Genomic DNA, 20,928 nt, shown 5'->3' on the forward strand with positions numbered 1-20,928 from the left:
ATACCACGAGGTCGAACTCAACTTTACTGGAGTTGACCAATGAACTTTGATGCAAAGAGTGAACTCCTGATGCAATTGACGTAGGATATCTGATAGAACACCGATATAATGAGATATAGAAAACATTCGAACTAAAACAAAACCAAAATAATCTCAATCCGTCTCAATCCGCAGAAGATTTGCCCGTCAAATACCCCTCAGTCGACCTATTCTTCCTACGGCCCCAGATGTCACCAGCCCAACTAGTAATCTGATAAAGCCAGCCACCAGTAACAAGCACGCCTGAAATGGTGTTGATAACCCGAATCAATAGCGACAAAAAGCCCGCCCTCTCTTCGCTGACCAGCAACAGGATCGGCTCAATGTTATACTTGAAGAAGATGCCCGGCACAACCATTGGCGATTCAGGGATCGCGCTGGACTGGCTCGTTGCCGCGTACTGGTTCGTGAAGACCTTGTTACGTCCGTACCGCGAAGCCGCAGCCTCCGGCGAGCGCGTATACGCATCCAGCGCGCCCTTTCCTCGGCTGTACAGCGTTGGCACAATGGAAAGGAAGTACTGGAACTTGTAGTAGTGCTCCTCGCTCTCGGCGATAGTCTTATCGAGCGGGTTCTGCAGGGTCGGGTAATGCGGCCCGAAGGAGAGCTCCGTAATCATGTGGGAGAAGTTGAAGGCTGGGGTGGAGCTGTTAGCGATGTTCTACGGGATGGGAATGGCTTGCGGAGAACACATACACGAGTGATCCAGATGCGGCGCGTTCTCGCGATATCCGTGGCCGCGCGCGGTGATGTGGAAGTCACCCTGCACCTTGTTCCCTTCAAGGCTTCCGTAGATGCGACAGGCGTCTGGGGCGACGCCGCGGCGCATACGCGGGCCCTTGTCGAACTTGCGACGCGGGTTGTGGCGCACTTCGCCGAGGACGTGGCCGACGTGGGCGTCGGCCTCTTGCTCGACGAGACGGTCGGATTCTTCGTGGGAGAGGGTTTGGTATTCGTGGGCACCGTCGCTGGTCTCGTAGTTGCGCTTCTGCATCCAGAGGAGCCAGTTTGTGTCGTCGCGTTTGAGGAGCTCGCCGGCTAGGATGCGGTCACCGGCTGCGTCTTGGATATTCACGCGGAGCTGGTCGCAGGGCATGTGCACGACCATGTCGAGGTTTAGCTGGAGCTCGTGTGAGACGCCCTTTTCAACGCTGAAGTGGTAGTTTTCGGTGCCGCGCCACCAGGTTTTTAGCTCGGACCAGCTGAAGATCGTGCATACGAGGAGGATTAGGACGGTCCATTGGCCGCCGCTGCGGGTTGGGGTTGTGTAGGCGGGTTTTGTTTTGGCTGGTCATGAACGTGAGTAACTTTGTTTAGATGCTCGAACTTCGAGGTACTCACGAAATGCGTCGAAGGTTTTCAGGGCAGCCAAACCAGACTTCTCCCCGAAGGCATCTTCGTTCAGGTCCTTAGATTCGAAGCCATTCATTGCGAATCAATTACCCATGAAGGCCAATGGAAGTTGTTGTCGGAGAAGTGGAGTCAATAAGATAGGATGAGGCCAAGTAGCCCGATTGCCCAGTGGGGACATGCCAGTCTTCGTACAACGTACGTATATCGTGTCTTCTTTATACTATTCAGTTGCTTTATTTACAAATTAGAAGTCATTTTAAATAAAATAAAAATCACATAGTCATTAATTCAGCCATAGAAGCAACTTGATACAACGTTAAATCGCTCTACCCATGAGCAACACATCGTAAACTCTTAAGAAATGCAATGAGAGGTAACAATGTACAAACACAGGGCACATGGCCCTGAATGGGGGTCATCAAGTATAAGAAAAACGAAGGGAAATGCATAAGCAAGAGCAAAACATAAGGTATAAGCGATACTCAAGTCATCATGGGCGCAATGCAAATGCAGGAACAAGGGGGTATAACATGAATGCATCTCAACGAACAAAATGCTGACATGACAACCACCCGATGCAAGGATGTAAAAGTAAAAACAAAAGTATTAGTATTACAGGGCATTCAGCAATAAAAAAACGTGCAAGATCATTTCCTCTGTCGGCTAGTCAGCATCCCATTCTCTTGGCCAGGTTTAGGTCGCTGGCCTAACTCACCAGGCTTGTCGCAGCCGCCGCAGTAGCGAGATCTGGCTTTCCGCTGATACTCCGCACCGAAACGCGAGGAAGCGCGGACCCGGTAGTAGTAGAATTGCTGGACCCTCGCTTGCCGGGGCTGGACGGAGGACCGTTCACGGTTGAGTGTCGTTTGCCGGTACCCTTGACTGGGGAATTGGCAGAGACATCGCGAGTGCGCATGAACCCGCTCTTTAGCGTTGTGCCTGGAGGATCTGGGAGAGGACGAGCCGCAGACGTGACACCTCGCTTGGAGGGTGAGCTTGATGAATACATCCTAGGCCGGGGGGCCTTGACACCAGTGAGGAACTCGTGTTTCAATGCGTCATGGGGTGTGAGTCGACGAGCAGGATCCCAGCGAAGGCAGCGAGTGATGAAGTCAAGGAAGGCTTCATCGTCACACTTCAGGGCTTGTCGGAGCTCCTTGGAACTCGGACGACGTCGGCGTCCCTTGGACGAAACAGTCAAACGCGGCTTGCCGAGAGAATCAAAGAACAGCTTCTTGCGAGAGCTCTTCTCAATGAGATGCTTTTCCGGAGGACCAAAGACTTCCATGATGCAAGCAAGCTGTTCTTGCTCATTCTCTCCTGGGAAAATGGGATAGCCAGTGAACAGCTCAGCCAAAATGCAACCTAAACTCCACATGTCTATCGGCATGCCGTACGACATCCCGAGGATGACCTCGGGCGAACGGTAGAAGCGACTCTGGATGTAAGTATAAACCTTTTCATTCTCAAAGCAACTTGAACCAAAGTCGATGACTCGAATTTCGGAGTTCAACGGGTGAACGAGAAGAATGTTTTCGGGCTTCAAGTCACAGTGAATGACCTTCTTCGCATGCAACAGCACAAGACTGCTCAGCATCTGCTTTGTGAAAACACGGATCAGCTTCAACGAGAAGCCCCGGAATTCATGGGCCTTGATGAATTCATAAAGATTCATGCCAAGGAGTTCCGTCGAAATACACAGATGACCACGGAAATAGAAGCTTTGGGTGAAGTTGACCACGCTATGCTTGCCATGAGGATCCCATTCCTTCAGCTTTTGTAGGAGGTTGACCTCAATCAGGGCTTGTTGGTGGAATCGCTTCTTGTTGCGAATGATTTTAATTGCAACCAGAGCCCCAGTCTTGTGGTCGACGCATCGCACGACCTGTCCAAAACTGCCTTTGCCCAGGACATCAACAACTTCATACCGGTAAGCCAGATGGTCGCCGATGATAATGTTATAATCACCACGGTCATCATCGTAACCAAAGTTCGCTGCACTGGAGTGGAGATCTCCAACATGTTTCTTGGCAGTCTGGGTGCCGCAGAAGAAAATATCGCGATAATCGATGATCTCACCGCGTTCAAAGATGTTGAGCGTTGCCATCTTCAAGGCCTGGGCGGGACTGACACGATCCTTTGGTCCAGCCTTGCGGCGCAAGTCATCTAGCACACGCGCCGCCTTTTCAAAGTCTTTGCGTTTAGACCCAAGTCGCTTCATCTCTTCATCTGCAATCGCCACATCTGGATCAACAGTGCTGTCGGTAGTCCGGGAAGCAGCCGCAACACTAGATCTAGCGTTATTGATCATCTTGTGAACAGGAGAGATGTACGTGCTCTGCACGCGTCTAGAGCGGTCACTTTCGCCCGACTCATTGGAGGGAGTTGGCTCCAGGGTGAGACTTTTCTCGCTGCTGACACTTGGTTTCCGAGTCGTCGGGTTTGTTGCGCTTGAAACAGAAGACTGTCGGCGAGGATTGAGATACGATGGCTTGAGACTAGGGCTCGTCGAATTGACTGAAGACAGGTTGTTCCATGTCGCAGAGGCTGGAAGTTTAGGCGGCGGCATATGATTGTGCTTGGTTGGATCAGCATCGGCTTGTGCCTTCTGGGGCTTCGAGTTGCTGCGAAGCCGTGCCACCTTGAGCCGGTCCCGAAGAGAGGAGCCGGACGCAGTGACAGTGACACTCTCAGACTCCGAAGGCGTCGATATCTGGCTGAGCCGCTCTGGAGCAGGAGTGAAAATGGCACTTTGCGTTTGAGGTCGTGGACCATTCAACTTGTGTCCTTGTGTCCGGTTTGAGTAGTCGGCGCTGGCCTGGTGGCGGAGATGGTTGAGCTCGGCACCGCTCTTGGGGAGCGTGTATGAGGCATAAGGAGAGATGTTGCGAGCTGCACTTGGCGTGTCAAATGACTCAAATGCGCTGGTACTACTAGAAGCTCGCAACGCGGCGGTCGATGAGCTGACGACAAAGTGAGAGGTGCTGCTTCGTGCTTGAGTGAGGGGAAGTTGGTCGTCTTCATCACGGTACCAGAAATTCGCTTTGGATGCTGTCATCGGAGTACTGGGCGTCTTTGAAATCACTTGGTTGGAGGGGGTGTGAGCTTTGCGCTCGTCGTCCCTGTCCTTGAGTGCCTCAATTTTGGCCGCCATGGGTGTGCCCAAAGGCAACAAATTCAGCGGGGGCAATTTCAAGGGCTGCAAACCTTTTCGTCCTGCCAGAACAGTAGAATTCCGTGATCGTGAATCAGGAGTTTTTGTTTCGGCAGAGTCAACTTTGTCAACCTGGGCGGTGATGTGCGCTTCGGAGTCCGAATCTTTAATATTCAGAAGGCCCAAATCCACAGGAATACTTGATTTTCTGGGCGCAGGGAAGATAGGCGCATCCAGTTCACCTTTGGGCGACTCGTAGGCCTTGGGGATCGCTGGAACTGGTGGTACCTCTTCCCCATTGGAATTTCCTTGCTCTGTGCGTGGCTTGGGAGTCGGGAGTCGGGACGAAGATAGATTTTGGGACAGCCGGTTTTGGAGAGAGCCCCCAGAGGTTCGCACCGAGTTATAGCTGGTGCTTGAAGAAACAGACAGCCCTGAACTGTACGACTTACGATTTGGGTCGGGAGTGGTTCGGTTCGAGGAAGGTGTGACGCTTTTCCTCGGAATTTGAGAGGGAGATTGAGTTGATGATAGAGGACGGATGGGAAGAGGTTCTGTCTGGGTGGGAGGTGTATGTGGCATCGGAGGCGCAGGAGGCGCAATCGACATTCGCTTCAGTCGTCGTGCGTCAGTGGGACTGATCGTTCGAGCACCAAGTCCAGTGGCATGTGGTGGCATAACAGAAGCCCGCTTAGAGGCAGAGGAAGGAGTCGCCACGGCGCCAGAAGGGTTTCTTACCGGGCTCCGCACGGCATTGGTGGAATTTGATCGTGTGTGGTCAGTGACTCCAGACGCAGTCAGAAATGGACCACGGGGTTCCCTTGGGCTGGGCTGGAATGACTTTGCCTTGAGGTTTCGAACAGAAGACGGAACCTTGGCATCAGACTCTGGAAGTCGAGGGCGAAGGAAGTTATTTGTCGAAGCGGTGTCAGTGCTGATTTTGCGGGCACTTAGACTGGCGCGCCTGGCTGAAGCATTGGTAGGTGCAAATGCCCCAGAGCTGATAGATTTGCGCGGACCCCTTGAAGCACTTCCGGCAGACGGCTGGGCTATACTCTGGCCGCGAGCGCGGGTATTGGCAGAAGATGCTGTGAGCCCTGCAGCAGCATTGGGACCGTTCGGACGTTGCACTTCACTCTTTCGTCGAGCGGAAGGACCCCGTGTACGGTCCGATACATTGCTCGCATATGTGTGGTTTTCCCAGGGATTCGTCAGAGGACCCGTTTCACGATTCTCACCCGAACTGCCGTTCCCGGGCATGGGAAAGTGGTTCAAGCTGGGTTCACCCATGATGCTGTTATGGAAATCATCAAAGTTGATCGGCGCTAGAAAGTCCATGTTGTCTGCATGATTGGAATCGGCCTTTGCCAGGTTGCCCACGCTCGTAGATCGAAGGTTGAAGCTTTTAGTCGAATCAATCGTAGAATCAACAGAGGAGTTCCCAGAGTGCTGGTACGGACTAGGTTTGCTAGATATCGAGTTAGTTCAAAGTCAATCACGAAAGCAGAACTAGACATACCTCCATCGCGAAACGTCCTGCGGTCGTGGGCCCTGAGGAACCCTTTGGTCACGAATTGAAAGTCTTCTCCTATTTATCCCACCTGCGCGCGGTCCAGCGACCCCATTTGATGTGTCAAAATTGGTGTTGTTCGAGGGGAAGTTGGTGGAGGCCGACTTTTGCAGGCGCCTGCGGGCCGGAGCTTCTGCTGTTTATTGTCAATATCTAGCTGCACCTTCCCGACGTCTCAACTCTTACCTCCCGAGCCCGAATCATCGTTTGAGGGATTGTATGTTGCTTCGGTCCGCGCTTGACCCCTCCCCGGTGTTTGCGGCTTTGTCGGCATTGTTTAAGCTCACGCGTTTTCAGAGGAAAGTCGGAAAAGGAGGACTGGACCGTGCCAGAGATGCGATCGCAATTGCATTCAGGAGAAGTGCGAGGTCTCAAACCAAGAGATACTTGAGCACCGTCGCGCGACTCTTGAAAACAGCTACCGTTCCATTGCGAGTTGTGAAAGAGCAATGAGGGCCAAGGCAGGTTCTCTTTGACAAATAATTTTGGGAGAAGCAGGGTTGCTGGGGCAAGTCCACTAAGGCGGTAACTAGAGGGAAAAAGAAGGTAATTGGGGGGGGGGGCAAGGTGGATTTTATAAGTAACCCCGTCAACAAAGGGGATTTTTAGATGTAATCGAAGGACGTGAATAATCGCAGAGAGAATATATGTATATAAAAAAGAAACAAGAAAAAAAAGAAGTCAAAGAGAGAAATGAAGGCCAACTTGTTTTTTTTTTTTAGTGTGAACTATCGAACTTCGAGGTTCCCCCTGATCCATGGATGCCAAACAGGATTATGTCAGCCGCTTTCCCCGTTGATCGGCAAAGCATGTGCTTGCCCAGGTGGGCTCTGAGAGTTCATAATTCCCGACTCTTCCTTTTTACTTCCGTTCTTCATCTCTAAGATCCCATGTCTAATCATGGATGGATTTACAGAAGCCCTGAGCGACGAACCTAAGGTTCCAACAAAACGGAATAGACCGGGTTCGCCAGACAGTACGCATTCGAGATCTTCCTCTCTATCTAAGAACTCACTGCAGGATCGCCTATTTACAAAGTATGCTTGGAATGGATTTCTTCCTAGATAGACTCAATATATCTGTGGGGAATTTTGACAGCTGACAATTGCAGGCTTCTCCAACAAGTCATCCCAACAGACGATGAGGATGAAACCGATTCATTGGGAGACAAGGCCTTTGCCTCTCCTAAGAAACCGGCTTTCAGTTTGCCTGTAATGGCAAATAATTTCCGCCGCTTTAATGCAAGGTAGGACTGAATCATCCCCTGTGACATTTACTGAAACTAAAAATACTATAGAATCGGTGTGGTATTTCTATTCCAGAGCCGTGTTGAGCAACTATTCACTTGGGATACACCAACCCATACCATCTCTTTCCTTTTTGTCTACTCTTTCATCTGCTTGGAACCTCATCTCCTTTTGGTTTTGCCCCTAGTGGTTCTCTTGCTCTTTATAATGGTGCCGGCCTTTGCGACTCGTCACCCACCACCTCCAAACACCTCGACGTCCAGCACTACTCCTTACTACTCCTATGATGGACCAGCCCTGGCACCAGCGACAACTATTAAGCCAGCGCCAGAGACTTCCAAAGATTTCCTTCGGAACATGCGGGATCTACAGAATTGCATGGCTGATTTCTCAGACGCTCACGATGCGGCTATCTCTGTTGTTGCGCCGCTAACGAATTTCTCCAATGAGAAGCTCTCCTCAACTCTATTTCTCGGATGCACGATTGCTATAGTAGTATTGTTTATCAGTGCGCACCTGCTGCCCCTCAAAATTGTGCTGCTTGTTGGCGGCAATGCGGCGATTCTCTCCATCCACCCAACGGTGGGGCAATTCCTCTCCGGTCTAATGCAAGATATGACTGGAGATTCCTTAGATGCAGGTTCGGATGAGACTGATGGGTTCGCCTCATCGGTCCCTGCAGACCCATCTGCAGCGATGTCGGCCATGGAAAAGCTCGCAGATATCTCCTTGGACACATATCCCGAAGAGCGGGAGGTGGAAATTTTTGAGCTACAGCATCGGGCCGCAGGAACCTCAGAGTCTGGGTGGGAGAGCTTCCTGTTCAGCCACGCGCCATACGACCCGCTATCACCATCTCGAATTGCCGGGGACCGCCCTCGTGGATGCCGATTTTTTGAGGATGTCCGTGCCCCGCGTGGCTGGGCTTGGAAGAGCAAGAAGTGGGAACTCGACCTGGACTGCCGTGAATGGGTGGTGGAGCGCATGATCACCAGCGTTGGGTTCGAGGTCCCAGGCGTAAATGCCGAAGGCAACGCCATCGTCGGAGAAGTTGGCGGTTGGGTTTGGGACTTGCCTCCAACTCGACAGGAGTCAGATGATGATTTGACGCTAGCCTACGGAGACCTGCATGAGTCACCATCTCCCAAAGAAACCAAGAGCAAGGAGAAGGAAAAGGCGAAATCACGGGATTGGGAGGAAGGGACTGCATCCTACGGAGTGGGAGAATGGAGACGCCGACGATGGGTACGAGTGGTGCAACGAATAAGCCTTCCGCCGGCGGGGGTTGTCACCTACTCGACGCTCAGTAGTAATAGCTAAAGGAAACACGAGATAACGAATCCAAGCGGCTCAGTTGCCGTCCAATAATATTTACTTCGGGACACATGCATCCATCACGTAGACACTTTTAATAAACAGAAAAAGATAAACGCCAGACTCGCCCTAACCAGATGCTCAGAACAAATGAACAAGGCATTACGACTGACTCTTCTTCCACTTGTTAATTCTCCTCCGCAAATCACCCTCGCTCTGCTGCATAGGATTCAGCTTGCGGTCACGAGTCATAGCAGTGAAATTATCTCCATGCTTCTCAATCAAGCGCTGAGCCCACTCGCCCTCGCGCGAGCTCTGGTACCGCGGCTTCTTAGCACGGACAGTCTTGCCCTCCTGATCCGCCTGGCGCTCAAGCTGCTGCACAATAACTGAGTCCGCGAGGGGGTTGCTCTCGCCGTTGCCTCCCAAAATGTCGTTCAGAGGGTCGTTGAGCGGGTTGTTGCGCGAGCGCTGAAGGCCCGCCACTTCGATGTTGTCTTCGTCGTCGTGGATGACGCGCAGAATATTGCCAGTCTCGGGATCACGCTCGACTCGTGCCTCGCCGAGGTCAAGCTTGGCTGCGGCTGCTTTGGCGCTGCCGCGGATGTGCAGCGAGTTCTTGTTGTCGGGATATTGGTCCTTGTTTCCGGGGAGACGTTCGCGGCCACCAGATGGTGCGTTCAGCTTGTGCATCAAACCAAGGCGCTGGTAGTTTTGTGTCAAGGTCAGGTCACGATCCCTACAGCTGTTAGTGATTTGTATTTTTCAAGGTGAGCAAAGTTGTGCATACCAGTTGTCGGCGATGATCTGATTGCCCAGCACATTGATCTTCTTGTGGCCGCTCTTGAGACGGCTGTCCTTGGCACGGGCCATGGAGCGCCCGGAGCGGGCCTTCTTCTTTTGCAAAACTTTACCCATTGTGAATTGTGAAGTGAGTGTAGAGGTCAAATGGGTTCTTCTTCGCTGTAGTCGGCGATAATAAAAAGCGTTATCGAAACTTTTTTTTCCCGAGTTTGCAAGTCTTGGCATGTTTGCTAAGGGTCCCGCGATAAACAATGATAGCAGCTCAGCTGTTGCACCCGTAGACGGGTACTCTACTTCCGTGGGCTATATCGCCTGTCACTTTACAGAACTCTGGCCAATTCATTCGCAATGGCTTCTCGCTTTCTTCCTTCACGCAGAACAGGAATTGCCCTAGTTGCAGGATGTCTTTTGTTCTCAGCCTTGGCCGCGGCTAATGTTGGCCCCGGAGAGCTCTCCGTGGGCCAGATCGAGGAGCAATTGCAGGTATGCTGTACAACGTACTTTGTGCCCTACATGTGAACTAATTTGCCACAGAGCTGCCCACTAGTTGAGTCTCTCAATGAGCATAAGCGTGCAACCCGCCCAGAGACCACTAGCTTGACATCAAAGATCTTTGCTGTCCTCTTCCCGAGCACCCCAGCCGTGAACGCGCTTCTGGCAACTTTGTATATCTCTGGTCCACCCAGTACGTCTTCTCCTCATGACTCGTGATAGGTCTCTACTAACTGTTCTAGACTTCCTCCTGGCACTATGCCCACCCAACATCGACCCATCCTCGCTGTCAGTGATGGTCGCATTTGCCGTTGGCGGCTTACTTGGCGACACCCTATTCCACCTACTCCCCGAGATCTTCGTCGGCGAAGCCTCCCCCGACCACGTGAGCTTCGTAATGGTCGAGCCAAACAAGAACCTCCTTCTCGGCCTGGGAATCATGGTCGGATTCTTCACCTTTGTAGCAATGGACAAGGCCCTGCGCATCGCGACTGGCGGCGAGGGCGGCCATGATCACTCGCACAGTCACGCGCACGCGGAATCTGTCGATGCAGTTGCATCTGGCGCCGAGACCAAGAAGTCCGGCGGCGAGCTGAAGAAGCGCAAATCTGCTGCGAAGGAGTCCTCTGAAGTCGTTCCCGAGAAGGAAATTAACCCCAGCGTCAAGCTTGGCGGCTACCTTAATCTCATCGCTGACTTCACCCATAACATCACCGATGGCCTTGCCCTTTCATCTTCCTTCTATGCCTCACCTACCATCGGCGCGACAACCACCGTGGCTGTCTTCTTCCACGAAATCCCCCATGAAGTCGGTGACTTTGCTCTGCTTATTCAGTCCGGCTTCTCAAAGCGCAAGGCCATGGGCGCACAGTTCGTTACCGCTATTGGTGCGTTCTTGGGCACCCTTATTGGAATTGCCGTTCAGGAGTTTGGTGGCAACGGCACTATGTTGGATGATACCGACTCTGCTGGTCTTATGGGAACTAGCCTTACTTGGGGTGATATGCTTCTTCCATTCACGGCGGGCACATTCTTGTATGTTGGCACCGTGGCTGTGATCCCGGAGCTGCTCGAGACTGGCAAGAATAAGGGCGTTGAAGTGCGGAAGACTATCACGCAGTTCTTGGCAGTTGCTCTTGGAGCCGGCATTATGCTTGCGTAAGTATCTGTTTTTTCTCCCGCAAGGCTTCGGAGGTACAATTATCACTGACACAATTTATAGTATTTCTTGGGATTGATTCAGGTGTATTGGGCATTGATATTATGCTGGTATACACCGGAAATATCATACATACTGTGCCTAGCACTGTTGAGCCTTGGTGCAACGACAAAAAGTTCATGCACTTGGTTCATTGAAAAAGATACATAGGCGATGCCCGACTGACTGGTTAATATACCAACGCCTTGCTCAACTAGATACTATGGTGCTTTTTATGTTTTTATGTGGTCATTTAGATTAATCTTGCACGAATAAGTAACCGTTCATTTGAGATGGCAATAGCCATGTTAGAACAAAAATAAATGCACAAGAATCAACAAGCCAGCAACGCCCCAGGAGCTAACACCTCTCCAACATAAATGAATACCCAGTCATATTCCTTGGTAATACATAGAAGAATGCAAGTCAATTTTGAGACTTGGGGAAGCGACCATCCCAAGTACGTATGAAATAAAAATCCCCTCAGCGGAAGGATAGATGCTGAGGTGAATGTTGCTTATGAATCTCTAAAATGGCGAAGAAAGGCGAGAAAGAGCTTGAGACGCGCACAGCGCAATGTATGCAAGCGAAATAGACGTTAGACGAGGCTGGAAGCCATTTACTCGTTATAATGGTAGACCTGGAAAAAAAATGTTAGCAAGATTACCCCCTTCTCTGCAGACTAGACAAAAACCGAAACATACGAAGTAATCTGGGAGTCCAATGACCTCATATCCCAGTCGTCGGGCCATCTTCGCAAAACCTTCTGTCTCAACCAAATGGAAGAACGGGAAGGCAGGGAACATGGCACCGTCGCGATGCACATCAGCCTTGACCAACAAGGCCGTACCACCAACACCGTCAAGAGCAAGCATCTTCTTCGGATCAAGCTTTTTCATATCTGGCAAGTGCGCCATCAGGGTGCGATATGTAGGCATCTCAGCGTAGCCTTCCAGGAGAATCTCATCAGGCCCCATGTTCGCGGCGAGGTTCTGCGCGGTCTGGCTATCAACCCAAGAGTTAAAGTCATAAGGCCTGATATCCCACTTCTTCTTCGAGGAATCGTAGTAGCGCTGGAAGCAGTTCGGCACAATAACCGGCTGATCGAAGGCCGTTAGATCCTGAATGAGAGCGGCCGGTGTCTCGACGACGTCACTATCCAGCCAGAGGACCCACGAAGTCCCGGGGCCGAGCGTTGTAAAGACCAGACTGTTTCTCGCACGACTCATCGACTGGCGACGCTCTTTCTGCGCGCCGATTGCATGGCGGGCCTTCTCATCCTGGGATTTCAATGGCGGGTCGAAATCTTGGCGGAGGATGCTGATACTCGCGAAGCGGTTGTCGATTGGTCCCGATTGCGTCTTGGCAATGGCCTTTTCTAGAGCCGCAACTGCGGCGTTCCCATCACTTGTCTTCGGTGCGATGAAGCCCAGGGAGATCAGCTCGTGCGGATAGCTCAGCTTCTCGATGTTATCCCAGTATCCTTGGTAGAAGCGGGCTAGCGGGGTGAGGATGAGGACCCGCTCGCCGTTGGCTACTGAGTCCGCGGTGTTGGTTAGGCTGTTGAGGTCATAGTGGACAACAGGGGGAGCTGCCTTGTGGCCATCGCTTCGAACTGCCTGTGATTTGAAGAAGGGTTTTGTGGGTGGGGAGAGAGGGTGTTCGGCGGCGTTTTCCTGGCGCTGTTGGGAGCTAGCGGATGCGGAGGATGCGGAGGGAGTCGAGGGCGAGAGCATGAAACATATGAAGCCAAATGCTAGCAGCGCTGCTAGCACGAGGCTGATTGGGCTCGCGCGGCGCATGGAGCGTGCAACGGCCATGGCCGATCAGCATTAGACGTTAAATTGGAGATTGAAACGTGTCGCTGTCCAGTGAAACCGTTTGACGTTTAGACTGCTGGAATGCCTCAGGCACCAAGGAACCAGATTCAACCTTGCCTCAATTCCTTCCCCTGGTGACGACTATGGGAAAGCAATGTGGACGTGAAAGAGATTGAAAATTTCAAAGAGAACTGCTATGGATAATTGATAACTTTTATTCTTTGCCCCGTCCGGAAGGAGACAAACCAACCTTGGAAGACAACCCATGTCACCTCACTATCAAGGACCCTTCAACGGCGGGCGAGATCACAACTTCAGTTACATGGTCCAATTGCGAATGAGGATTCGCTCGGACCTTGGAAAGTCTCCGTGTTATCTCGGGATACTTCAAGGAGGGTCCCGAAGACTCTCATCGCCGAATGCGGCCCGTTACTACATGGCACATTCCTGATCCCGGACTACCCCAATCCACGATTAACTTTCCTCAGGGGCAAATAATGCATAAAACAATGGGTATGTTCTTCTAAATAATTATCTAGCCATGAGACTTCGGTATATATGCAATCATTTGGGGTTCGTGTAGACCATCATGGAGTTAGGGCAAGGTACGCATCACGCCTTCGAACGCAACCAGAGCCATTGCATTCGCCGGGAATGCCCTAAGGAAGCATGGAACGAAGCCCCGCCAGTACCCTCTCCACCCACGTTCACGCCATACGGCGACTGCAGCGTCCTTCCAGCCGCGGAACTGTCGCTTGCCGTCATTTAGCGCACCACCCATGGGGTCAGTCATAAGTCGCTGCTTAACGACATCGGACGGGTAGGAAGTGAGCCAGAAGCATTGGGCGGAGATGCCACCGGCCCAGAAATTGATCGCCGGGGCAGACAACGTAGTGTTCTTTTTGAAGTAGCGAGTGAGGACGTCATAGGAGCCCCACCAGAAGAAGAAAAAGGAGCGGAAGAAGACCGTCGCCCAGAGGCCGCGGTATAGGCCGCTGACACCATGCGTGCGAACCTATCTATGTTAGTTGATGCGTACATTATGTGGTAATCGGCACTCACCATCTTGCGCAGGCAGTCGATGGGCCCGCTGTACATGCGCTTCGATTTGTCGGCGGCGTATTGCACTTGCAGGCGTGCCTTCACATGCTCTACTGGGGCTGCGATAAAGCTGACCGTTGTACCGGCCATGATACCTGCAATACCATGTCCGAAACTAGGAAGGATTGCGAGGTCTGGCTGGTAGCGCGAGAAGGGGAGGTAAGGGCGGATGTGAGGTTTCGAGAAGACATTCTCGAGTAATAATCGGCGATATAGAGTCAATGAGCCCAGCATCCTGCAGGCGGTCAGCACGATTCCTCTTAATAGCGCGGAACACTTACACAGAGTCCATCACCATCCATCCGACCAGCGGCGGTGTAGCTCCCTTATAAAACCCTTGTAATCCTTCCTTTCGCAAAGTCTGCAACGTGCAATCCAGCGGTCCTCGGAACTGCACATCTTTGCTAGTTTGTAGGCGAACCTTAATGGTGTCGAATCTGTGCGACTTCGTTAACAACAGATCAAAGGTGAAGTAATTGGTTATGCATACGGATGGCCAACTGTAGAAAACAAAATTAGCTTCAACTCCAAATCAAGGCACAGAATACAACCTACCACTGAGCTTCGCAATGCCTGAAAAAACGCCCGCCACAAAACCCTTGTAATTCGACTTCGATGTCCCAGACTGAGCAAGCGCGTTTTCCGCCTTCTGTTGGGCCATCATGTCAGGCGCCGAAACAGGCAAAGGCGTCGGCGTCGATGACATCGTCTAAGAACCCCAAGTATTTCCCCCAATCCCTGATCCTGGATCACAGATCCAATGCGTCACGGACTGGACGCCTCGTGCAAATCGTAGGGTGCTCGTGCGCAACGCGCGGGCGATCAAATCGAAATGTGGTGACGGATGCCGATAAGGATAGTAAGGATAGAGTGATTTGTGGTTGCTAGGCTGCCAAGGAGGGTTTTGTAGAATGGCGCGTCTTTTCTGGGGAAGCCGGGGTATATATATAATTGTATAAAGTAATGGAGTAATTGAGAAAAATATTATCGAGGGGAGTTGTTTTAATGATCGTTTGGGCCCCGCAGATTCCTCTCGGGGAGAGTGAGTGTTCCTCCGAATCCTGTGTGATGCCTTAGGCACAAATTGGAGGTGGCTTTCGAGCTAGCCCTATATGGAGTAGTAAACCTGGGGATTAACTTTGAGAGTTTGCGTGTACCTAGGTAGAGTATATCATCTCTTATCTGATCCCTATAAAACCTGGGTTACGTGGGACCAATCCCAAAGACAACAGGGCAGGACTTAGTGGAAGCCTGCTAGGGAAAAGCCGTACAGGGTCCGAAAAAAAAGATAAAAGTCTTTGCCCAAATTACGTAGAGATCTGAAAGGTACTCGATATCTGGGCAATGCTGAAGGCACGGTGGACTCCAAATGAAGCGTATATGATCGAACGGACACATCCAAGTGTCAAACCGCTAGACCAACATGTCTGTTCACCGCGCCTCAGAGGACATTGGCCCTCGACAGCCTAGAGAACTCCGGTCATAGCGCCGGATGGGTAGCTGTTACTGTGGTGTGGTTAAATCAAGAAAGGGAAAAAAGAACTACGATATAATGTTTCGTATTGAAGGTTGATACTTGGCTTCCACTTGGATATGCCAAGGTCCAGAGACTGGACTAGAGCGGGGTATATATAATTTAGATACATGATGTCGTGATGCAAGATCAAACGAAGTAGTCGGCTGAGGCCGAGGATATTTGATCATACCGAGTGAGAATGATGAGAATGCAAAAATGAGAACCAAAAAAGCAGAAAAGGAAAAACAAAAAAACAAAAGGCCCCATGCACGCTGTATCAGCCTTGTGGGGTGAGCTCATTTTGTTCCAGAACACCAAAAAGTCGATATAAAACGAACAGACACGAAAAAAGGATTCGAAGTGTTTCCCACTTCTCTAATGGATAATAAACAGAAAGAACCTTTTGATGCAAAGCCGGGGTGGGATAGGTCTCTTACCGGCCCTTGGCGGACTTTCGAGCCATCTGCCGAGCCTTCTCTTCATAGGCAATGAGCTTCTCCACCAGCTCAGCCGGAGGGCCGGAGTTCTTTGGGACATCTCGTGGAGTCCGCTCGGATGTGTTGTTCATCGAGCCATGGGCGAGGTAGTCACCAGCCTCTAGCGCCAGGGGCGTGACGGGGCCCGGGCTGACCAGAGGATCCAAACGGGGCGCGGACGGATTTTGGTGGACGCCCTCGATGAACTCACGGTACTGCCACACCATGTCGCGTGACCCGGCTGCAGTGCGGTAGGAAGACTGCCGAGATTGGCGAGGAGATGTAGGCTGGGCAGCAGTGGCGTTGTGAGAAGTACTGCTCGACTGATATACGGCGGGATGGAACCGGGGCAGGCTGCCGAGATGAAAGTTTTGGGTTTGCTTGGCCTTAGATGGGTTCTGGGTCCGAGAGCGAGTTGGTTGGGGAGAATGTGAGCGTCGTGGAGACATGATAGGCGAGGCAGCCGGGGAGTAATAAGGTGAGTTATCAGAACGCATCCTTGTCGAGGATGGTGGGGGCTGCGATGGATACTGGCCGCGACGGGTAGGCCGGATTGAAGGGATTTGTCGGGACCTGGCGGATTGAGACGCACGTTCCCAATCGTCAAAATAAGAGTCGTGATCGAATCGACCGGTGAGTGGTGTCACTGGAAGGTCCTCGTATACTGGACCGGGGCGTCTTGGGATAGGAATGGGTCTCGTGGATGAGGATAAGGTAAGCGAGTCAAAACCGTCGATCGGAATGGTATCCGGATAACGGGACCGACGAGGTGGCGAAGGGGGAGTATAAGTAGACGAGGTGGCTGTCAGATCTCGCAGGGAGGAGAGTGACACAGGTGTGGGGTAGCCGTGTTTCGTGATCAGACTCTCAAGATGATCTCTTGGTTGGAATGCTGAGCGCCGGTGCGAGGCCAATGATAGGCCTAAACTTTGATTAGCATGGAAATGAGAATGCCACACGTGTTTAGCGAGGAATGTATGAAAGCGTATCGCGATAGCCGACAGAATATGTTTAATATATGTCACCGAGGGGGTAGAGTTTTGAGAATATAGAACCCACAGGGGGGTAGGCCAATGGTGAAAGAGGGGGAAAGACATCCGGAACCTCAAAATAGGAAAGATAATCAAATGGATATGTAATTGAGCCACTTACTTGGGGAAAATGAACTACTACGTGATGATAGGTAGAAAGAAGATGAAGAAGAAGATGAAGGGGAAAATGAAAAAGGGGAATCTGGGGGAGAATGTTTTCGCATCTGTTGGTTTTTATTTTTCCTGGTTAGTGTGCATTAAGCACTTGCGGGGGGAAACTCCACCAAATATTAAGAATAGAACACAAGAAATTGCAAATGACGACAAAATAACACAGAAACTGGGAAAATAAAGGGAAAAAAATGCAAAAAATACAAAAAAATCTCTTACTAGGTATAATCTGAGTCCGAGGACTCCGGTTCCTTTAACATCCAGAATGCTCTTTCGAGGCTATATCCAAGGTTGGGGGACGGGATGACGAATGTGCCGCTTGAATAGTGGAGCTCCTTCGATCCCCAATAAGATACGGAAACCCTTGGAAATTGGATAAAATGTGAGAGGAAAAAAAAAAGAAACAGTGAGAACTAGGAAATGCCTTTCTTAAAAGCTCCGGGCCAGGCACCTGTGAAACCAATATTTCACCCAGGTACATCTCTCTCCACGCGCAACTACCCGGTGACCCATAAGCTCCTTCCAAGGGCCAGACTTCAAAAAAAAAATAATGACTTCTTCATATCACAAAGATAATCCTGTTTTGATTTAGAGAGTGGGCGCCCAGAGTGAAAATGTGAAAATGGGTGAAGATTCCCGTCCAGTTGCAAGTGAGTAACCGGGGGTGTCATGCGTCGAGATGGTCATTTCTGATTCGCACGCGTCTTGACTCAACACAGTGACGTCCCGACTATGTACCGACTCATGTCATCCGTCTACATCCTTCTGCTAAAGTTAATCTGTCCCTAAGCTGGATAGGAGATTCCATTCAGCCAACCACCATCCGTATTGCCTGGTCCGCCGCATCACCCGACACCTATCACTACGCGTGGAGGGAGGAAACCGTTGACGCTGACTGGTTGGCACACTACGCTGAATCTCCTTATAACATATTCTAGGTGCTTGATACAACCTCATGATGGTCTGGGGTGTGTGCATGTCTTGGATTACTGTCCAAGCTACCCCTTTGCCGGAACAGTGACGCATTCGGTTACAAGGCTGCAGAATTGGATATCTTTAGAACAGGAGATATTTATTTTATCGTTTTATTGGGTGAACCATAATCCCCCAGGCAGAGGGACATCTGAACAATACGATGACCCGTTAGAGTCGCAGACGAACTAATAAAGACACAAAAAGCAAATTGGGGCAACCTACCATTAGACTTGATTGGGCTAGCTGCAGAATGGGCTGGCTTTGGTTTCATTATCGCGTACCTTGCCCAGGTGCATATCTAGAGCTGATCTTCTTCACACCACTTGAAATATGTATATTTAGAATCAAATATCTCTGAGGGTTGTAAGTGGCGAATAATATATTGATATTAATAAGTATGCCTACCATTCTGAATACTGGAAAGTAAATCGAGGTTGCAGTGAATTTCGGCAGCTTTGCCCTTTGCCCTTGCATACCGTCAGTTCTGCACCCTCCTGGACCTTTCTGCTGTACTCCGTACTACATGAGAGAGAGTGAAACTTACTAGCGAGGAGTCTATAGTCCAAATTCAAATTCGAGTCCAAGTGCACGGGAAAAAGGAATTTATGAGACCATAGCCTCGGCTCCTCCCCCCCACCACGGAAATTATCTGACCCAGTGAAACCAACCCTGGAATCCTATTCGGGATATATCCAAATCTCAAAAAAATGTAAAATAAAATAAAACCGAGATTGCACAAAACGCACAGCCAACAAAGCAAGCGGATCCCCTTTCCCACGGCCTCAACCACCCAACATGACAAAGCTACGTGTCAACCGGACCCCTTCGGAGTTCCCACGGCCCCGAAAGTTGATACCAAATCCCAACTCTTTCTCCCTCATAGACCAAAACTATTGATATGGTATTCCGCCTTATAAAAAAAAAAGCGACCAGCATCTGCAGCAGACCGAAAAGACAAGCTTGCCGGCATGATCTCAAACATGAGTGCCCCACACATCCGAAGTCTACTACTTCATCATCCTGACCTGGTACTAACCGACACATGTCACCAATTATACGGAGTACAATCGGTTGGTTTCCGCATTGTGGAGATTTACTCGATAGCCTGGCGTAAGGGGGTTTAGCCTGTCGCATACAGTGGCTTGCAGGCCCGTCGAATAAGGCGTGCTTAGCGGCGGCTTGCTGCATGGAGTTTCGGGTTGAGGGAATTATGTGGTGGGATGGGGTGGTACCCGATGCGGGTGCGCGGGGCAAGGCGGGTAGTGGTTGGTGGGCTGGAGTAAGTGCTTACTGTGAACTAGAAAAGTGGGCTGATATACTCCATACGGAGTACGGAGTACAGCGCACCTATATCACATTTGGACTAGGAGTATTGGGCCGACAGCATGCGGGAAGCCGGGGTGCCCTAGCAAAGTTTCTCGCTTCCACTGGAGAGCAATCACAGAGCAATCCTTGGATCATGCTGGCTCTGGACCGTCGCTTTTTTCGAAGCTGTTTTCACCAACCCACCAGTGAAATCTTACAAAATGCCCAAGCCACGCCAGGGAGCATGTACAGCTAATCCTTGCCTATCTTGTGCATAAGTAGAAGCATAGCGACCGAGCTGCCAGAGTCCAATAGACACCGAGCGAGGTTGGAGGTTGCTCCTATAGCGGCGGGGGAGTTTGGGTGGATATCCATGAGTAGCGTCCTGCCCATCTGATTGACAGCTGATCCCCAAAATAGTTGGCTGAAGCCTCAGCTTCTCAATAAGAAACTCCAGCACAGATTGTATATCCATGTCCGGGTCCAGGTTCATCTTCCGCGCCGGTTGTCGAAACAGCCAGTTCAAGAATGCTCCAGTTGTGAACACCAAAAAGACAGTGCCCCGCTGCATGCGAGAAAAAGATAACCTATCTGTTTGCTGTTGTAGTCATACATACACATCATAGATTACACTCGAGATACTTCTCATGAGAGCATGGAGACCACAATACATAGCTTTGGGCAATGATCATCAAGACCAGGAGGGATTCTAGATGGGCGAGGATATAATTCAGGATAGGTAGAGGGTTGTTAGGTCTGGATCCTATGCTGTTGACTGCCGCTCGGATTTCCAAAGCGATAGCCGGTGTTTCTTTGTGAAATGTCTTTCTTACTACCTAGAACGCTGGTCTTGAGAGATAGGATCGGCGCTGGAAGATGGACGTCATTGATATTGTGACCGCACTAGCTATTCATTGTCTTGGGAATCTGGCGTGTTTAACGGCTATGCGGCTAGAATGTGACTACTTTCTGGGAGCTTTGAGTAGCCCAAAGCCCGATACTCGAGTTAAGGCTACCTGACATGGACAGGCGCTTATAAAGTACCTTTTCTACATGGTCAAGCCTGTATGGCTGACTCTGCTGAGAGCTCATTTGCAAACATTGGAATAGTGCATAATGTGACTTTCGCATCTTATGGCCACCAATAATACAAAGACGACGGGGGAAAGGTTAGACTTCCTACATTGCTGGGTGAAAGCCAAAGTTGTTCAAGTCTCTGTGTACTATCGTGGGGGTCCTGAAAACGCTCTACCTATGTATGCTTCAGACATATTACCACAGGATGTAGATATGAATGAGAATTAGATTTATCTGGTTTTCTTTGTCGTTAATAAGAAAAATATACTCGAACCTCTGGTGTTA

At 50.7% G+C, this 20,928-nt stretch overlaps 8 protein-coding genes across 8 annotated transcripts; 2 read left to right on the plus strand and 6 right to left on the minus strand.

Moving 5' to 3' along the window:
• Positions 1–163: 163 nt before the first annotated feature.
• N7471_008247 (endoplasmic reticulum-Golgi intermediate compartment family protein) lies at positions 164–1,468 on the minus strand (the record flags this gene model as incomplete). The annotated part of the gene is made up of 3 exons (XM_057280966.1): positions 164–675; positions 736–1,326; positions 1,381–1,468. The coding sequence occupies 3 exons, from the start codon at positions 1,466–1,468 to the stop codon at positions 164–166; spliced, it is 1,191 nt and encodes a 396-aa protein (XP_057135226.1).
• Positions 1,469–2,098: 630 nt separating this feature from the next.
• On the minus strand, positions 2,099–6,390 carry N7471_008248 (putative protein kinase; the record flags this gene model as incomplete). The annotated part of the gene is made up of 3 exons (XM_057280967.1): positions 2,099–6,014; positions 6,066–6,252; positions 6,303–6,390. 3 exons carry the CDS (start codon positions 6,388–6,390, stop codon positions 2,099–2,101), a joined length of 4,191 nt encoding a protein of 1,396 aa, XP_057135227.1.
• A 583-nt stretch (positions 6,391–6,973) lies between these two features.
• On the plus strand, positions 6,974–8,695 carry N7471_008249 (PEX28-32 family peroxisomal membrane protein). The gene is made up of 3 exons (XM_057280968.1): positions 6,974–7,153; positions 7,228–7,362; positions 7,414–8,695. The coding sequence occupies exons 1-3, from the start codon at positions 7,017–7,019 to the stop codon at positions 8,681–8,683; spliced, it is 1,542 nt and encodes a 513-aa protein (XP_057135228.1). The 5' UTR covers positions 6,974–7,016; the 3' UTR covers positions 8,684–8,695.
• A 24-nt stretch (positions 8,696–8,719) lies between these two features.
• On the minus strand, positions 8,720–9,706 carry N7471_008250 (nucleolar protein 16; the record flags this gene model as incomplete). The annotated part of the gene is made up of 2 exons (XM_057280969.1): positions 8,720–9,416; positions 9,468–9,706. The coding sequence occupies 2 exons, from the start codon at positions 9,704–9,706 to the stop codon at positions 8,840–8,842; spliced, it is 816 nt and encodes a 271-aa protein (XP_057135229.1). The 3' UTR covers positions 8,720–8,839.
• Positions 9,707–9,829: 123 nt separating this feature from the next.
• N7471_008251 (Zn(2+) transporter YKE4) lies at positions 9,830–11,211 on the plus strand (the record flags this gene model as incomplete). Its single annotated transcript, XM_057280970.1, has 4 exons — positions 9,830–9,964; positions 10,016–10,166; positions 10,216–11,131; positions 11,196–11,211. The coding sequence occupies 4 exons, from the start codon at positions 9,830–9,832 to the stop codon at positions 11,209–11,211; spliced, it is 1,218 nt and encodes a 405-aa protein (XP_057135230.1).
• Positions 11,212–11,790: 579 nt separating this feature from the next.
• N7471_008252 (mannosyltransferase complex subunit MNN9) lies at positions 11,791–12,991 on the minus strand (the record flags this gene model as incomplete). Its single annotated transcript, XM_057280971.1, has 2 exons — positions 11,791–11,811; positions 11,876–12,991. 2 exons carry the CDS (start codon positions 12,989–12,991, stop codon positions 11,791–11,793), a joined length of 1,137 nt encoding a protein of 378 aa, XP_057135231.1.
• A 500-nt stretch (positions 12,992–13,491) lies between these two features.
• Positions 13,492–15,030, minus strand: N7471_008253 (uncharacterized protein). The gene is made up of 5 exons (XM_057280972.1): positions 14,648–15,030; positions 14,583–14,592; positions 14,374–14,529; positions 14,054–14,327; positions 13,492–14,006 (listed from the first exon to the last, which is right to left on the minus strand). The coding sequence occupies exons 1-5, from the start codon at positions 14,796–14,798 to the stop codon at positions 13,587–13,589; spliced, it is 1,011 nt and encodes a 336-aa protein (XP_057135232.1). The 5' UTR covers positions 14,799–15,030; the 3' UTR covers positions 13,492–13,586.
• A 1,011-nt stretch (positions 15,031–16,041) lies between these two features.
• N7471_008254 (uncharacterized protein) lies at positions 16,042–17,181 on the minus strand (the record flags this gene model as incomplete). Its single annotated transcript, XM_057280973.1, has 2 exons — positions 16,042–17,011; positions 17,144–17,181. 2 exons carry the CDS (start codon positions 17,179–17,181, stop codon positions 16,042–16,044), a joined length of 1,008 nt encoding a protein of 335 aa, XP_057135233.1.
• Positions 17,182–20,928: the final 3,747 nt, after the last annotated feature.

The sequence above is a fragment of the Penicillium samsonianum genome (genome assembly GCF_028829775.1).
Source record: "Penicillium samsonianum strain IBT 33392 chromosome Unknown utg000004l_segment0_segment0, whole genome shotgun sequence".
In the NCBI taxonomy this organism is placed as follows: Eukaryota; Fungi; Ascomycota; class Eurotiomycetes; order Eurotiales; family Aspergillaceae; genus Penicillium; species Penicillium samsonianum.

What these genes read in the sequence shown, in the direction of transcription:
- N7471_008249 (XM_057280968.1), top strand. Translation starts at nt 7,017, where the DNA reads ATGGATGGATTTACAGAAGCCCTGAGCGACGAACCTAAGGTTCCAACA. An exon ending in CAGGATCGCCTATTTACAAA is followed by an intron (nt 7,154 to 7,227) that starts GTATGCTTGGAA and finishes TGACAATTGCAG; the next exon opens with GCTTCTCCAACAAGTCATCC. An exon ending in TTCCGCCGCTTTAATGCAAG is followed by an intron (nt 7,363 to 7,413) that starts GTAGGACTGAAT and finishes AAAATACTATAG; the next exon opens with AATCGGTGTGGTATTTCTAT.
- N7471_008253 (XM_057280972.1), bottom strand. Translation starts at nt 14,798, where the DNA reads ATGTCATCGACGCCGACGCCTTTGCCTGTTTCGGCGCCTGACATGATG. An exon ending in TGGATGGTGATGGACTCTGT is followed by an intron (nt 14,328 to 14,373) that starts GTAAGTGTTCCG and finishes GACCGCCTGCAG; the next exon opens with GATGCTGGGCTCATTGACTC. An exon ending in TCGACTGCCTGCGCAAGATG is followed by an intron (nt 14,007 to 14,053) that starts GTGAGTGCCGAT and finishes TAACATAGATAG; the next exon opens with GTTCGCACGCATGGTGTCAG.